Here is an 18,580-nt window from a genome sequence, read left to right on the forward strand (position 1 = left end):
CTGTCCCTGCCTCACCAGTACTGGCCCTATACAATGTAAAATTACTGCAGACTGAGGACGCAATGCTCTGCACGCCTGATATGCAAAAAAAAAAAAAAAAGTGCAACACTGCTAAAAGCAGCCTCAACAGTACTGCACACGGTCAGATGTGGCCCTAAGAAGGACCGTTGGGGTTCTTCAAGCCTAAAATACTCCTAACACTCTCCCTATAGCAGCTCCGGCACCAACAGCACTTTCCCTACTCTATGTCAGAATGCATCTGTGGCGAGCCGCGGGAGGGGCCGATTTATATACTCGGGTGACACCTGATCTCGCCAGCCACTCACTGCAGGGGGGTGGTATAGGGCTTGAACGTCGCAGGGGGAAGTTGTAATGCCTTCCCTGTCTTTCTATTGGCCAGAAAAGCGTGCTAATGTTTCAGAGATGAAAGTGAAAGTAACTCGAACATCGCGTGGTGCTCGTCTCTAGTAACGAGCATCTCGAACACGCTAATACTCGAACGAGTATCAAGCTCGGACGAGTACGTTCGCTCATCTCTAATAATGACTAAACGAATTCCATACCGTTTTTAAAAGAGGAGGAGAAAAGGAGGTAATCCGTTCCGGTGTAGGGCGCCATCTTTGATGCCTCATTATGACGTGTCCCTAATGAGCGCGTCATCATCATGTTCAGAGACACTACCGGCGTTTCCCTGAATATGTCACAGGGCGTGCCTATACTGAATGTCGCTCCTGTGTAAAATGGAACGCAGTGGTGCGTTCCATAGGAGCGCGACACGTGACGGCAATCCGTGAAGTGATGTGTCTATGAGCGCTCCGTATCAGGTGGATCACATGTTTTTTTTCAGGGGGGTAGGTAAGTTGGGTCAGGTTTATGTAAGTAAATGATGCAATGGCTCTACAATGCCACTAAATAGAAGGCAGGGCTTATTCACAGGTGAGAAGCACAAACGTTACACAAAAATTAACTATTTTGTGAATGGACTTATTAGCATGAGCGATGTAGTGAGGATGAGCATCGCAGTGTGTTTTATTTTTTGGCGCTCCCTCAGAATACCTCACGCATTGGGACCTTGAAATACATCGCATTGCACTCGCATGTCATGTGATGTTACCCATTGAAATCAATGGGAAACGCTTGCAATCCACAGAAGCGCTGCGAGGCAATTTTGAATGAAAAACACCTTGCATTGGTATGAAAAGCGCATGTTGGTAAGTGCGATAACGCATTAGCCCATGTGAATGTAGCCTCAAGGTCTGACCTTTTCACAGACCCTGTTTTTTCTTCTGTAATACGGACGTGTGTCCCAGGCTGGCCGCAGATCTCCTGACCTGCGAAGCAGGAAAAGTCCATGTGACACCATTCAAAAGAAAGTGGTTCATATTCATGCAAGATTTGTGAGTTTCGTAAAGCCAAATCTTATGCGCTTTTCTTAGTCGTGTGAAAGCGGCTTTAGGAGGATGAGTGCGTACTATCAGCTGGAATGGGCTGGAGTGGACGTTATGCCCAGTAGAGCCATGAGTGATGTGTAGTTTGAATCTGTACCTGCTGCCTATATGCCATACAGTATGCAGTCTGATGATGTCATACTCGGTAGAAGTATTTAGAAAGCAGTAATTTATGAAAAACTGGCCGTTGCTATTTTTTTTTTTTAATGGATAACCTCTTTTCTTTTTCTCCATGTAGATTCGACCAACATGATGATCGGTCTAGACATTATCACTCTTGTTCTCATCCTCGTTATTTTCTTGCTTTTGAGTAAAGTATTTTATAATCGGAAGGAAAACCAGAACAATAATTTCCCCCCAGGACCGCCCTGCCTACCAATCATTGGGAACCTGCATATATTTGACTTCAAGGACCCTTCCAAAACATTCACTCAGGTAAGGATCTTGCGTGCTAATATGGCATCCTGCTGTTTGTCATAGAATGAGGTGTATGGAGCCAAGAGAATCGTCTAAAATGGGCTTCTTCTTGCTGGTTTGGATCACACCGAGAAATCCTGATCAGCCACAAGTTGCAAAGTCTGAAATTTCAATATGGTACAACTGAAAGTTGTTGTGTAGCCCTACAGCCTTAGGGCTCCTTCACCGGGCGCTGCGGTTTTCATGCTTCATATATATGTTTTGCAAGGTGTCTGAAAGGAAAGTTCTGTTCTAGGCTTGTAAGAGAGGGCACAGGAGAGTGATGTTCTGTGAATGAGCATGCAGACACCATCTGCTCTGGGTGATCCGGCATAGAAGAAGCTGAAAGGTATCCACCCGCCTACCCGGGGCATGCTTTACCCGAGAGATACCAGTGTTACCCCTAGCCAGAGAGAGAGAGAGAGAGGAGCAGTCATGCAGCATAGAGAGTGCCCATCTGACAAATGTGAGTGTTGACAGGTAGAGAGTTGGGGAGAGTGCAAGAAATTGGCCGGGAAAAGAATCCCGCAAATAACGTGGACTCGTCTGTCAACCCATGAGTCCTCCCTGTCAAACCATGCCACGTTTTTGCACCATTGTTCCTGCTACTGTTGTACTAATATGTTCAAGTAAAGGAGCACTGTCGACCATTCCCGGATTTGCTTTAAATGTTTCCCTGTGTGTGGACTATTTATTTTTCTACTATCTGGATTCACCGCAGAGGAAGGAACAGTGACATTCAGATAAACCACCATTTGGATTACCCCGTGAAACTTCCCCAGCAGTAAGGGTGCCTGCACACGAACGGAATTTCCAGCGCGTTATTTTAGGCACATTATGGCCGCCTGCACACGAGCGGAAATCCCGCCGCGGGATTTCCCGCGGGATTTCCGCCGCTGAAAGTTTGCATAGGAGTGCATTAAAATACGCACTCCTATGCAGACGGCCGCGGTTTGGCCGCGCGAAATCACGCGCGGCAAACAAACCGCGGCATGTCCTAATTTTCTGCGGGGCACGCACTCACCCGGCCGCCGGCTCCGGTCTGCGCATGCGCCGGCTGTGCGGCAGCCGGCACATGAAAGAGCCGGGGCCGCCAGGCGCGGGTGAGTACGCGCTCGTCCCTGCAGGCGCTCGGGTCGGATCGCGCGGCGAGAATTCTCGCTGCCAGATCCGACCCGCTCGTCTGCAGGCGGCCTATCTGCCCCAGACCGCAGCCAATATACTCCTATGAGGATCCGCAGTTGTCCCCAGACGGACGGATTTGTATCGCGTTTTTTCACGCGCGTGAAAAAATCTGCAACCTGTTCTAATTTGGGTTGGATTCTGCTCGTGAAGCCTCCAATACAAGTGAATGGGTGCGTTTTTTCACGCAGTACATCCGCAGTGCAGCTGCGGATGGAGTCACTGGTTGCTATGACTACAGGAAGTAGGCATGGTAGGAGGCGTCCCAACACACAGCACAGAGCTTCACAGGCAAATTTGTAGAGGGAGATAGGTAGTATTTCTTGCCAATGCAGGATCTAAGAATGCAAAATCTGTAGTAATGAATTCGGCCGCCTGCAGACGAGCGGGTCGGATCCGGCGGCGAGAATTCTCGCCGCGGGAGACGACCCGAGAGCCTGCAGTGACGAGCGCGTACTCACCCGCGCCTGGCGGCCCCGGCTCTTTCATGTGCCAGCTGCCGCGCAGCCGGCGCATGCGCAGACCGTAGCCGGCGGCCGGGTGAGTGCGAGCCCCGCACAAAAATAGGACATGCCGTCTGCATAGGAGTGCGTATTGTAATGCACTCCTATGCAGACTTTCAGCGGCGGAAATCCCGCGGGAAATACCGCCGCGGGATTTCCTCCCGGGTGCAGGCGGCCTTCCTCTTGTGAATTTTTTTGCAGTGACTGAAATAAAGTCACGCTGGAGAAGCGCCTGAAAAAAGTTACATGGATCAACCATGTCCACAAAGACATCTGCTCACCGGGTGAAAGCATGTTGCCAGAATAATTTAACGGTGCTCGCACAAGCAAGAGGGACAAAACGGAGTCTAGGTGTTGGTTTTTAAGCTGTTTTTCAAGGAATGGGCAGTTCTCTAGGGGTTGGATTTACAATAAGGGGTGTCTGCTGGTTTTTCTGCGCGTTTTTTTCCGCAACACATCCGCTTATATCCGCGCGTGATTTTTCACGCATCCGCACCTATCCGCAAGCACATTTAGGTACCATACGCGCGTGAAAATCCGCTAGCGGAATCCGGAACGCTCGTGTGCAGGTGGCCTAACTTGGATGGGTCCTGTGCTACCCTCAGTGGAGGAGATGGTGCAGCCCTGTGACAAGGCCGCAATCTACCATGCTATATCCTCGGCTGTGGGCCCGATTATTCGATGTTGCAGCCATTAACAGCAGTTACTCTTGGAGTTTCCAGTATTGAGAGAAGTTTGTTCTGTTAAGCTACAGGTGTAGCAAAGCTTAACTTGACTGTAGCTTTTTGAGACAAGTTAGCTTACACCGTTGAAAAGCTATTATCTTTACACAATAAAACCCAATGTAAAACAATTAAAAGGGTAAACAAACTGTGGTACAAAGTTATCAGAACACTAAAAAAAATCATTAAAAGTTGAAATAAACTTTGCAACATCTATAGGCTGCCTGCAGACGGCTAGGTCGGATCCCAACCCGAGCGCCTGCAGAGAGCGGTGCGGAACTCCCCCGCTCCCGCAGCTACGGCTCTTTCATGTGTCGGCTGCCGGTGAGTGACTCTTCTGGGCGGGGCTCTGCGAGCCCCGCACAGAATTAGAACATGACGCGGTTTGTTTTCTGTGCGTGATTTCACGTAGACAAACCCCGGCCGTCTGCATAGGATTGCGTATTGTAATGCAATCCTATGCAGGCGTCCAGGGGCGGAAATTCTGCGGGGAATCCCGCCGCGGAATTTCCGCCCGTCTGCAAGCGGCCATAGGGTAACTTGTTGCAGTAAGTTATCAGTATTGGGTCAAACTTTGTTAAATCTGTCTATACTGTGTTTCATGAGAGTTACCGGTAGTAAGACCTACAATATAATGATGATTATATAACTGTTTTATTATATCTTATTTTACAGCTGAGCAACCGGTTTGGCCCGGTGTTCAGCGTCCAGTTAGGGATGAAGAAGGTGGTGGTCCTGTATGGATATGATGCAGTAAAGGATGCTTTTGTCAACCATGGCGAAGAACTGTCTAACAGAGCTGACATACCGATATTTAAGGAGACAAAGGGACATGGTAAAAACAGGCAAATATTAATCCCACGACCCATTAAAATGTATATGTACATGTAAATGCGGTGCATTTTTTTTTACGCGCGGATCTCCGCTCGTCTGACTGAGCCCTGAGAGAGTGAAGACCTTTTCTGGCTCTAAAATCTTCTGGAAAAAAAAATAAAAATACTAAGACAGCCGGGTCGGATCCCGCTGTGAGAATTCTCGGAGCAGGATGCGGTCCTGTGCCCCTGCAGAGGCCTGCGGCTTACCCGCTCCCGGCGTCTTCATTCTCTATGCGCCGGCTACCGGCCAGCCGGTGCATGCACAGAGAGGAGCCGGCCCATCACTCCTGAGATTTCTTTGCGGCCCTCTGCGAGAACGGCACGGAAATAGAGCATGCCGCAATTGTTTTCTGCGTGTATTTTCATGCGGACAAATCACGGCCATGTGCCTAGGATTGCGTTATCTAATTCAATCTTATGGCAGTGGCCACCGGCGGGAAATCCCGCCGCAAAATTTCCGCCTGTGTGCAGGGGGCCTAAATAGCCTTCTTTCTGCGCAGAATGCAGCTGGACAGCCTACACAGACTTGTAATCTTTCTTGCGGTAAACAAAACTCCAAAGTACAACTATCAATTATAATACCCAAGAATTCTAATCTGGTGCATGGGAAACAGGTTCTCATAACCCAGAGAGATACCAAAAAATTCCATTGTTGAATAAAAACCTTTTGACTTCTTTACAATTTAGCTTTATCAGGAGGACAAACAAATAGTCATCCAAATAATACATTACCCCTTTTAAAAATCCTCTTCTAACTACCCACTTTCAAGGAAGGAAGCGAAATCTCCAAGAAAATACATAACAGAAAAAAAAAAACCATGGGTAAAGCCATGTCCAAGCAGAGTCCATCTTTCAACTGCAAACCAAAGAATTAGACAAACTGACAAGCTATTCAGGTTCAACCTCACCCTTCAGAGAAAATTGCCTTGGGTAAGATAAATGATAAATCACTGAGAGGTAATGCACTCCTATGGTATCCCCCCCCTAAAGGGGACAACCTCAAATTGATTAAAAGAAGGGGTATCAAAATGACCTGCAATTTGGCCCTCATCTATTTCCTTAACATTTTTTTATTTTGAAGTATCATCAAGATAGGAGATAATTGAAATTAAACTATTCACCTCTTTACATCCGAGTCCCTTTAACTCGAGCACAAAGAAGCCGTTCAGAAAGCCTTTTTTAATGAGTTGGGCCTAGTATTAACAATGATAACACAGTTAATAACCTCACTGGCGACTTGCCTTTTTTTCCCAGGAAATTCTCTATTTCCTGGATGCAAAAAATTTTGTACTGATATCTGACTAAAACAACAATATATGGATGAGACCGACACAATATGGACACACGTCGGTACCTACAATTCTCCATTTACATTGACTCCGATTTCGCATCCCAGGTAGTGAGGTGCCCCAAGGATATGCCCTAAAAACCACCTAATTACTCAGAGGTAGCACGAAATTCAGCCATAATCTTACATCCTTTACATCCCATTTAATATTGGGGTAAATCACCTATTTTTGATGAAACCCAGGAGAGCCCAACAAATCGTCTATATGCTAAATCAAAACATGATCTAGGCCGCCTGCAGACTGGCGGAAATCCCGCGGCGGGATTTCCCGCGGGATTTCCGCCACTAAAAGCCTGCATAGGAGTGCATTACAATACGCACTCCTATGCAGACGGCCGCGGTTTGGCCGCGCAAAATGTCGCGCGGCAAACAAACCGCGGCATGTCCTATTTTTGTGCGGGGCTCGCAGAGCCTCGCACAGAAACGTCACTCACCCGGCCGCCGGCTCCGGTCTGCGCATGAAAGAGCCGAGGCCGCCGGGCGCGGGTGAGTATGCGCTCCTGCCTGCAGGTGCTCAGGTCGGGTCCCGCGGCGAGAATTCTCGACGCCGGATCCGACCCGCCCATCTGCAGGTGGCCATAGAAGTGGAGGATCATCCAAGCAACACATCAGCAAAAATAAAGAAAGCCTGTAACCAATTATAAGATGTCTGCTTCTAAGGGTAATCATTAGAGATGAGCGAGCACCAAAATGCTCGGGTGCTCGTTACTCGAGTCGAACTTCCCGCGATGCTCGAGGGTTCATTTCGAGTAATGAACCCCATTGAAGTCAATGGGCGACCCTAGCATTTTTGTATGGGACCTATATGCTCCGCTAAGGTTTTCATTTGTGAAATCTGGGAAATTCAAGAAAGTGATGGGAACGACACAGAAACGGCTAGGGCAGGCGAGGGGCTACATGTTGGGCTGCATCTCAAGGTCCCACTATTAAGCCACAATAGCGTCAAGAGTGGGCCTCCCCCCTACCCCCCCCAACAATTTTTACTTCTGAAAAACCCTCATTAGCAAGGCATACCTTAGCTAAGCACCACACTACCTCCAACAAAGCACAATCACTGCCTGCATGACACTCCGCTGCCACTTCTCCTGGATAACATGCTGCCCAACCGCCCATTTCAGTAATAGTAGCAGTCAAGACAGGCCCCAGTAACAATTCCGAAGCAGCAGTATAGGAGGAGCACAGTATTAATTCCATTTCAGTAGTAGTAGCAGTCAAGACAGGCCACAGTAACATTCCCGTTGCAGCAGTTTAGGGAGATAACAGTCTCTTTCACATTTCAGTAGTTGCAGTATAGACAAGGCCCCAGTTACATTTATGCAGCAAAAGTGTAGGCCAACCCCACACACCTTGCTGTACCATGAGTGCAGGCAAAGCCTATAAAAATTACTAGGATTACACTGTAGGCGAGGGCCCAAAAAAATTGGTGTACCAACAGTACTAATGTACCTCAGAAAAATTGCCCATGCCCAACCAAGAGGGCAGGTGAAACCCATTAATCGCTTTGGTTACTGTGGCTTAATTTGTAACTAGACCTGGAGGCAGCCCAGTTAAAATAAAAATTGGTTCAGGTGCAAGTTTCAACGCTTTAATGAGAATTGAAATGTATAAACATTGTTTACAAAAGTCATATGACTGAGCCTTGTGGGCCTAAGAAAAATTGCCCGTTCGGCGTGATTATGTGAGGTTTCAGGAGGAGGAGCAGGAGGAGGAGGATGAATATAATACACAGATTGATGAAGCTAAAAGGTCCCCGTTTTTTATGGTGATAGAGAACGATGCTTCCATCCGCGGGTGCAGCCTACGTATTGTTTAGGTACCGCTGCTGTCCGCTGGTGGACAAGAGAAGTCTGGGGAAATCCAGGCTTTGTTAATCTTTATGATTGTAAGGCTGTCGGCACTGTCAGTTGACAGGCGGGTACGCTTACCCGTGATGATTCCCCCAGCCGCACTAAACACCCTCTCTGACAAGACGCTAGCCGCAGGGCAAGCAAGCACCTCCAGGGCATACAGCGCGAGTTCAGGCCACGTGTCCAGCTTCGACACCTAGTAGTTGTACGGAGCAGAGGCATCACGGAGGACGGTCGTGCGATCGGCTACGTACTCCCTCACCATCCTTTTACAGTGCTCCCGCCGACTCAGCCTTGACTGGGGAGCGGTGACACAGTCTTGCTGGGGAGCCATAAAGCTGGCAAAGGCCTTGTAGAGTGTTTCCCTGCCTGCGCTGTACATGCTGCCTGATCTCCGCGCCTCCCCTGCCACCTAACCCTCGGAACTGCGCCTTCTGCCACTAGTGCTGTCGGATGGGAATTTTACCATCAGTTTGTCCGCCAGGGTCCTGTGGTATAGCATCACTCTCGAACCCCTTTCCTCTTCGGGTATGAGAATGGAAAGGTTCTCCTTATACCATGGGTCGAGCAGTGTGTACACCCAGTAATCCGTAGTGACAGGAATGCGTGCAACGCGAGGGTCACGAGAGAGGCATCCTAACATGAAGTCAGCCATGTGTGCCAGGGTACCTGTACGCAACACATGGCTGTCCTCACTAGGAAGATCACTTTCAGGATCCTCCTCTTCCCCCTCCTCCTCCTCAGGCCATACACGCTGAAAGGATGACAGGCAAGCAGCATGGGTACCCTCAGCAGTGGGCCCCGCTGTCTCCTCCCCCTCCACCTCCTCTTCCTCCTCCTCAACGCGCTGAGAAATAGACATGAGGGTGCTCTGACTATCCAGCGACATACTGCCTTCCCCCACCTCCATTTCCTAGCGCAAAGCGTCTGCCTTTATGCTTTGCAGGGATCTTCTCAAGAGGCATAGCAGAGGAATGGTGATGCTAATAATTGCAGCATCGCCGCTCACCATCTGGGTAGACTCCTCAAAGTTTCCAAGGACCTGGCAGATGTCTGCCAACCAGGCCCACTCTTCTGTAAAGAATTGAGGAGGCTGACTACCACTACGCCGCCCATGTTAGAGTTGGTATTCTACTACAGCTCTACGCTGCTCATAGAGCCTGGCCAACATGTGGAGCGTCGAGTTCCACCGTGTGGGCACGTCGCACAGCAGTCGGTGCTTTGGCAGATTAAACCGCTGTTGCAGGGTCCGCAGGGTGGCAGCGTCCGTGTTGGACTTGCAGAAATGTGCGCTGACCCGGCGCACCTTTCCGAGCAGGTATGACAAGTGCGGGTAGCTTTTCAGAAACCGCTGAACCACCAAATTAAAGACGTGGGCCAGGCATGGTACATGTGTGAGGCTGCCGAGCTGCAGAGCCGCCACCAGGTTACGGCCGTTGTCACACACAACCATGCCCGGTTGGAGGCTCAGCGGCGAAAGCTAGCGGTCGGTCTGCTGTCAGACCCTGCAGCAGTTCGTGGGCCATGTGCCTCTTCTCTCCTAAGCTGAGTAGTTTCAGCACGGCCTGCTGATGCTTGCCCACCGCTGTGCTGCCACGTCGCGCGACACCGACTGCTGGCGACGTGCTGCTGCTGACACATCTTGATTGCGAGACAGAGGTTTCGTAGGAGGAGGAGGAGGGTGGTTTAGTGGAGGAAGCATACACCGCCGCAGATACCAGCACCGAGCTGGGGCCCGCAATTCTGGGGGTGGGTAGGACGTGAGCCGTCCCAGGCTCTGACTCGGTCCCAGCCTCCACTAAATTCACCCAATGTGCCATCAGGGAGATATAGTGGCCCTGCCCGTCTGTGCTTGTCCACGTGTCCGTTGTTAAGTGGACCTTGCCAGTAACCGCGTTGGTGAGGGCGCGTACAATGTTGCTGGAGACATGGTCGTGCAGGGCTGGGACGGCACATCGGGAAAAGTAGTGGCGACTGGAAACCGAGTAGAGCGGGGCCGCTGCCGCCATCATGTTTTTGAAAGCCTCCGTTTCCACAAGCCTATACGGCAGCATCTCCAGGCTGATCAATTTGGCAATGTGCACGTTTAAAGCTTGAGCGTGCGGGTGCGTGGCGGCGTACTTCTGCTTAAACAGTTGAGCTAGCGACGGCTGGACGCTGCGCTGAGAGACATTGGTGGATGGGGCCGAGGACAGCGGAGGTGAGGGTGTGGGTGCAGGCCGGGAGACGGTCGTGCCTGTATCCTGAGAGGGGTGTTGGATCTCAGTGGCAGGTTGGGGCACAGGGGGAGAGGCAGTGGTGCAAACCGGAGGCAGTGAACGGCCTTCGTCCCACCTTGTGGGGTGCTTGGCCATCATATGCCTGCGCATGCTAGTGGTGGTGAGGCTGGTGGTGGTGGCTCCCCGGCTGATCTTGGCACGACAAACCTTGCACACCACAGTTCGTCGGTTGTCTGCGCTCTCAGTGAAAAACTGCCACACCTTTGAGCACCTCGGCCTCTGCAGGGTGGCATGGCGCGAGGGGGCGCTTTAGGAAACAGTTGGTGGATTATTCGGTATGGCCCTGCCTCTACCCCTGGCCACTGCACTGCCTCTTCCAACCTGCCCTACTGCTGCACTTGCCTCCCCCTCTGAAGACCTGTCCTCAGTAGGCTTAGCAAACCAGGTGGGGTCAGTCACCTCATAGTCCAGCTGCTCTTCCTCCGAATCCTCTGTGCGCTCCTCCCTCGGACTTACTGCCCTTACTACTACCTCACTGATAGACAACTGTGTCTCATCGTCATCGTCCTCCTCACCCACTGAAAGCTCGAGACAGTTGCCGGAAGTCCCCAGTCTCCTCACCCGGACCCCGGGAAATTTCCAAAGGTTTTGCATCGGTCATGAGAAACTCCTCAGGTGATAGAGGATCCGTTTTTTCGCACTCAAGGCCGGGACCAGAGAACAGTTCCTGGGAGCCTGCCTGCCTTGCTGGGAGGGAGGAGGCTGGGAGAAGGGAGGAGCAGCAGTGAGAGGATTCAGGGATGCAGCAGTGGACGGCGTAGAAGACTGGGTGGTGACGGTGGATAGTTTGCCGGATGCACTTTCTGCCATCCACGACAAGACCTGCTCACACTGCTCAGTTTCTAATAAAGGTCTACCGCGTGGACATATTAATTGTGAGATGAATCTGGGGACCCCAGAAACTTGCCTCTCTCCTAATCCCACAGCAGTCGGCTGCGATACACCTGGACCAGGAGCTCGGCCTGTGCCCACACCCTGACTTGGGCCTCCGCGTCGTTGTCCACATCCTCTAGGCCTACCCCTACCCCTCAGCATGGTGTATTACGAGTAGAGCAGAAACAGAACGCTGTAATTAAATGTGCTGCTTATTGGCCTGTGGTTGGAGGCTGACTTCGCTTACGGAACGCACAACAGAGCCAGGAAACAATTATGCGCAAGCCTGTAGTCAGACTTTGGTGCGTATGACTGAGCTACTGGAATTCACAGGGCAGAACCAGTCAAGTGGCCAAAGGCCAGTGGTAGGCCTTAAGTATTTTGCTTCAATTTTTTAAGATGGTGAGGTGAAAAACCAGACAGACACCGTATGCAGCGTTTATATGTATACTCTTTCCCTCTGGTGGGATGACGGCGATCATATAACAGATACAGCAGAGCCAGGAAACAATTATGCGCAAACCTGCTGTAACGCTTAGCTGGGTAATAGTGAGCGACTACTACCCCCAGCAGACACGCAGTAAACTTAAGACGGTCACAGGCAGCCCAAATATAGTATTTTTTTCCAATTTGGGAAAAAGCCCACTGCCTATATAGCCTGTATATGGATTTCCCTGTTGGAGGATGACTGTGGTTATTGAAAGCACAGTACAGCCAGAAAAAATTATGCGCAAGGCTGCAGTAACACCTAGCTGGGTATTAGTGAGCGACTACTACCCCCAGCAGACACGCAGTAAACTGAACACGGTCACAGGCAGCCCAAAGATTTTTTCCCAATTTTTTTGAAAAAGCCCACTGCCTATATAGCCAGTATATCTCTTTCCCTTTACCACTGTCCCTGCCTCACCAGTACTGCCCCTATACTCAGTAAAATGACTGCAGACTGAGGACGCTATGGTCTGCATGCCCGATATACAAAAAAAAAATGTGCAAAACTGCTAAAAGCAGCCTCAACAGTACTGCACACGGTCAGATGTGGCCTTAAGAAGGACCGTTGGGGTTCTTGAAGACGAAGATAACAGCCTAACACTCTCCCTATAGCAGCTACAGCAGGACAGCACTTTCCCTAATGTCTCTCAACGTGCATCTGTGCCGAGCGGCCCCAGTTTATATACTCGGGTGTCACCTGATCTCCCCAGCCACTCACTGCAGGGGGGTGGGATAGGGTGGAACTTCACAGGGGGAAGTTGTAATGCCTTCCCTGTGTTTCTATTGGCCAGAAAACGGTGCAAACTTTTCTGGGAAGAAAATGGAAGTGACTCGAACACCGCGTGGTGCTCGTCTCGAGTAACGAGCATCTCGAGTACCCTAATACTCGAACGAGCATCAAGCTCGGACGAGTACACTCGCTCATCTCTACTCTAGACGTTAAAGGCACCCCCTTGTTTCAGTTGCAGAGTCAAACTTCTAAGTATGTTTCTTCTGAAACACAGCAAAGTTTTAGAATAAAACATACATGGGCCCAATGGCCATATTTGTCCCAGGTTTATGTTCCCCATGGTTCACGCCACATGAACCTGGTGTCAGGTTACCTTTAACTCCACATCCAATAATCCAGAATAACACTGTTTTTGATATTATCTTTATTGAGGTATCGTCTTTTCTAATGGCGAAAACTGGAAAGTAATGAGAAGATTTACTATTTCAACATTGAAAGACTTTGGGATGGGAAAGAAATCATTAGAAGAACGGATAAATGAAGAATGTGATTCATTAGTAGAGATCTTTAAATCATACGGAGGTAAGAAGTTCCATGTACAATCCATACTCCTATTTTATACAGAGGGACAGCTCCTGTAGCATGCAGTGATAAATTTTTCTATAGTAAGTAATGACCCTTTCTACACTAAACCACACCCTTCATGACCCCTCACAATAATCATGACTCTTAGTGAAACCTTCCATGTGTGGTCCCTCCCAAGACCCTCACCCACCTTCCAAGTTCTTTATCAAGCCGAGGGTAACAAGATGAATCTTGGAGAAGAGAGCTGACAGATCCAAGGTTGTATTCAACTGTATCTGTGTACCTGAGGACAGTAATATAGTCATACAAGCTCCAATGGACTATATACAATGAGATATACTCTCCTAGCAGCAGCACTTCCTTCCTTATCCTTTCCTACATACAGCATCGGATGGAAGGTGGCACAATTTTTGGTCTCTCGGTTTTGTATGGAAATTGTACAGGTTTCCTGTACCTTCAGGTTAGTCCTATTCTGGTTTTGGAGAACCTTCAAGTTGCATGGAAGCATCATGAATTTAATGGACAATATTATTTCGCAGTTCTGTTTTTCTTGTAGGAAAGCCATTTGAGAATACGCCCATCATTAACACCTCTGTGGTCAATATCATAGTTTCTATATTGCTTGGCCACCGCTTCGATCATGGAGATCCTACAATCCTTACACTCATAAGTTTAGTTAATGAAAACTTCAAGCTCTTGGGAAGCCCAATGGTTGCCGTAAGTTTTACATTAAAGAGTCAAGATTACTTGTAAAAGCAATTTCATTTTTCTTACTCTATAGCTGGAGATTCGGAGCTCTGTATGTGAAAAATGGAGCTCCAACCACCATCAAGAAATTGGCAAAGAATATGGAACCTAGAAATGACCGGATGATGAAACAGGGGTCAATCACATAGGGAATCGTCAAAGATTTGTTCATTGCTACCCTTGACATTAGGTGTTGGTATTGTGATTAACCCTTGTGTGTTTTACCTCCCACTAGTTATATAACATGTATCCGAACATAATCCGCTGGTTACCTGGAGGTCATCGAACAGTTTTCAAAAATAATTCACAGTTAAAAAACTTTATAACGGAAACGTTCACCAAGCAGAAGAGTCAACTGGACGTAAATCATCAGGGCAACTTAATCGATGCCTTTCTGATAAAGCAACTGGAGGTAACCTTTAATTCTCATCTGAGATGTTACAAAGAAGCCTTGTTAGATACAGTCCAGTGTTTATACGAATACATTAACCTTTTCATAACCAGAGGATGTTTTGGGCCTTTGTGCCCCAAGTAAAATTTCACCTTTTGAAATACTGAATCCAAAGGACTTATTCAAATGTGCGTGTCTGACTTTGGTGCGTAAAAATTGGACTGATTTTAATCCATGTGTGTGTCTGTGACATGAATATGCATTGGGTGTGTCCATCGTTTTACATCCATGTGTGATCGTTGTGTCATCTGTTTTGTTTGTTGTTTTCCCACCTCACATGGGTCTCCTTCAGGATTTTTCCAAGGTTTTTTTCTCTAGAATTGCTTAGCAGAGATCAGTGAAGAACTGAGTACAGTATTGTCCTCCATAGGTCCTCCATTGTTGAGTGCACGCACTAACTTAAGTAGGTGACTGTCATCTGAGGAGTTGGAGTAGAATAGAACATGCTCGATATTGTGTTTTGTTTTGTTTTTTTCCTCCAACACTATGTGGAAAATAACTGAAAGACAAGGAGACCTAATATTTTTTCTCTAGAATTGCTTACCAACCATCCAATGATCAGTGAAAATCTGAGTTCTGAATACATGTCTATTTCCCCCATCTGCGCTCTATTTTTCATTTTCTTTGTGCCGCATTGACTTGAATGTGTGACATAAACCACAATAGGGCATGATATTTTTCTTAGCTTTTTGGGAGGGATCTTTTATATGCGGACTGATTAAAGAAAAACGCTCCCTGTCTGTATAGCCCCGTTGACTGGAATGGGTCAGTGTGTAGTCAGTTGCAAATATAGACAGTACACGGATATGAAAAGATATTTTTGTGTGTAGTTAAGTTAACATATCTAACCGCAAAATGTTTTGTTTTTTTTGTTGGGAGGGGGAGGGGGGCTTTCTTATTTTCGATGATAATATGGATATTTTATTATTTTTGTAGATTTTTTTTTCGTTTAGCAGAATCATGTTCAGAAATAAGAAAAAATATAGTTTTTCCTGATATGTTTTTTTGTGCTGTTTTAAAATAGTTAGATCTGTTAATAATATTTCCCCCCCAAAATAATCCTGTAATCCTCTCTGAACTAGGAGCATAACTATAGGGGATGCAGTTGCACCCGGACCCAGGAGCCGTAGGGAGCTCATAAGGCGCCCAATACTATGAATAAAGCACTATATTTGGGGGCCCTGTTACAGGTTTTGCATTGGGGCCCAAACGCTTCAAGCTATGCCTCTGCCCTGAACATAACGATATCAAATATTTGGATGTCCTTTGATGTATAACATAACTATAGTACCGAACACAAAAATCCTATTAACTTTAAGTGTATCTGCCTCCCTTAGGGCTTATTCACACAAGCGTATATCAGGAGGCATTTTCACGGCTGGACAATATACGCTACCATGTGATGCACAGGTTCGGCGTATATGCCTCACCGTATATGCATCCCCCTTCCCTCCGTCTTGCTGGCTCACCTCTTCTCCCCTCCGGATGTTTGCAATGGGAGGGGGTGGGGCAGGGGAAGAGCTAAGCTACCGCCCCCTCCCTGCCCCTTTTCCACAGCCAGCCATGGGAGGGGATGGGGCAGAGCTAAGCTTCGCCCCCATCCCACAGCGTCCTATTGCAGACAGATGAAGGGGAGGAGAGAGGGGAGAGGGAGTTTAGCAGTAAGGCACAAAGATAAATGGTGTCAGGGTAGGACAGACTAAAATTGGTGGCTGGAGGTAATAATACAGTTCTTCACTAATGTCATTTGTTGATCTTCCAGAATAATCCTGAATCTGAGAGATACTTTCACAATGACAATTTAGCCATGCTTGTGTCTAATTTATTTGTTGCTGGACTGGAGACGACTTCTACAACTCTGAGATGGGGCCTCTTGCTAATGATGCGATATCCAGAGATTCAAAGTAAGAACCTATGAAGCTACTTGAAGGGGGGATGAAAATGTTAACTGTGTTGTCGAGAAAATGCTATGACTATTGGTGTCTATTTAGAGAAATGACATGAGACCGAGGTTTGACTGAGGTCAGGGGACCAACCCTGCCAAAAAAATGAATTAAAAAATTACTGGCTGCTCCTGGACCGCCCCTCCCTGCTCTGGTCGCCCTAGGCACTGGACCTCCTGTGCCTAGTGACAAATAAGGGCCAGCTGCCTGATGCACGTAAGGTGTTTAGCCTTCATTTGTGGAGTCAAAAACTCCTCCTCCTTTGGTAATCTGTATCACACAGCCTCTTCCTCACTGTTTTACAGCTTAACTACACACCACTTTGTTCTCTTTACAGCTTCAAAGATTTGGAACTTGCCTTCAGATTTTTTTTCTGGCTGAGTTTTAAAAGTATTTGGTTATCCCTCGGGCTGGTGTTTTGCTTCCTTTCACAATGCGCGACAAGTCTTGACCAAATCCAGTCACTTCCTATACAGCACACCACTGCTTGATTTACAAATAATTTCCTACTGAATTCAGACTGGGTCATTGAAGTATTTGGAAGAAACCCTTCCACTTTTTACTCTTTTTTTGAGGTGAAATATCTGAAATATCAATTTCTGCCCACTTTTGCAAACGTTCTGCCACCTGATGATCAAATTATTATTCTTTAGCCTAAAACAGAAATGGCATAATCAGTAAAACTTAAAGTTGGATGCTCAGTAAGAGTGGAATTAGTTTGAGTGTTTCTATTAGGCCCCATATTATGGATTCTTTGCATTGCTGCAGCCTGATATTATTCCATTGTGATCTTTATTGGCGTCTTGAACCCTTGTGTTACAAACTGTTGTGTGGCATGTCTGACAGTTATAGACTGTTTATTATGGGTAAGAAAATGCTTTTTATTTGATGTAACTTCTCTTTTAAACTTTGTTAGAACCAGGTGCTGGATGAAATGGCATGATGGTGCAGGGCAATAGCTAGGGAGGTGTTACCTCCTGTAACAAAGCAACCCCCTGAGCTAATGAAGCTCTACAGAGTAACAGAAGTAGTGAGTGATGGAAGGTAAAGTGCTGTACTTCCTAGGGTTGCGGTGAATTTTGGGGACCAAGTGTCTACACTGAATCTCAAACCAAGCCACATAGAAACTGTAGCATATCTGCACTAGGAGCTGCTTATAACCAAAGACTCTGCACCATCTGCTCCTGTAGCCCAGTGCCAGACACGTAACTGATGAAAAGAGAATACTGATGTTTATGGTATCTGATTGTTAACGAAAAAAAAGTTCCATTGAGCAAGAACAATTATGTGGTCTATCCGTGGTGATGTACCGATCTGACAGATTCCCGACAAGGCCTGTCACTGGGCCATGTCACTGCACTTCCTGAGTGGTTCAGAGGGGAAGGAAGGAGCTGGAGCCTTTCTATCTCCCTAGCGGTAGTTCTTATCCAAAACCTGCCTGAGGCCTTCCCTGCCACGGAGGCTTCTTCACCAGGGGCCAAAGGATGAGCACCTTGAGCACCAGCAGGCACATACCAGTAGCCCACCACTGCTCTGCCCTTTGATTAGGGATTAGAGATGAGCGAGCACCAAAATGCTCGGGTGCTCGTTACTCGAGACGAACTTTTCGCGATGCTCGAGGGTTCGTTTCGAGTAACGAACCCCATTGAAGTCAATGGGCGACCCGAGCATTTTTGTATTTCGCCGATGCTCGCTAAGGTTTCCTTGTGTGAAAATCTGGGCAATTCAAGAAAGTGATGGGAACGACACAGCAACGGATAGGGCAGGCGAGGGGCTACATGTTGGGCTGCATCTCAAGTTCACAGGTCCCACTATTAAGCCACAATAGCGGCAAGAGTGGGCCCCCCCCCCTCCCAAAAACTTTTACTTCTGAAAAGCCCTCATTAGCATGGCGTACCTTTGCTAAGCACCACACTACCTCCAACAAAGCACAATCACTGCCTGCATGACACTCCACTGCCACTTCTCCTGGGTTACATGCTGCCCAACCGCCCCCCCCCCTCCCCCCACAGCGCACACCAAAGTGTCCCTGCGCAGCCTTCAGCTGCCCTCATGCCACACCACCCTCATGTCTATTTAGAAGTGCGTCTGCCATGACGAGG

At 48.0% G+C, this 18,580-nt stretch overlaps 1 protein-coding gene across 1 annotated transcript in view; it reads left to right on the plus strand.

Moving 5' to 3' along the window:
- Positions 1 to 18,580, plus strand: part of LOC136620879 (cytochrome P450 2C14-like) — a 43,715-nt gene that overhangs the window by 15,996 nt on the left and 9,139 nt on the right. Inside the window, exons 2-7 of the mRNA XM_066595932.1 lie at positions 1,687 to 1,883; positions 4,987 to 5,146; positions 13,185 to 13,334; positions 13,894 to 14,054; positions 14,320 to 14,496; positions 16,298 to 16,439. Of these exons, the coding sequence (XP_066452029.1) occupies positions 1,687 to 1,883; positions 4,987 to 5,146; positions 13,185 to 13,334; positions 13,894 to 14,054; positions 14,320 to 14,496; positions 16,298 to 16,439 (987 nt within the window). The remainder of the gene's footprint in view (positions 1 to 1,686; positions 1,884 to 4,986; positions 5,147 to 13,184; positions 13,335 to 13,893; positions 14,055 to 14,319; positions 14,497 to 16,297; positions 16,440 to 18,580) is intronic.

Source organism: Eleutherodactylus coqui, chromosome 1 (genome assembly GCF_035609145.1).
Source record: "Eleutherodactylus coqui strain aEleCoq1 chromosome 1, aEleCoq1.hap1, whole genome shotgun sequence".
NCBI lineage: Eukaryota > Metazoa > Chordata > Amphibia > Anura > Eleutherodactylidae > Eleutherodactylus > Eleutherodactylus coqui.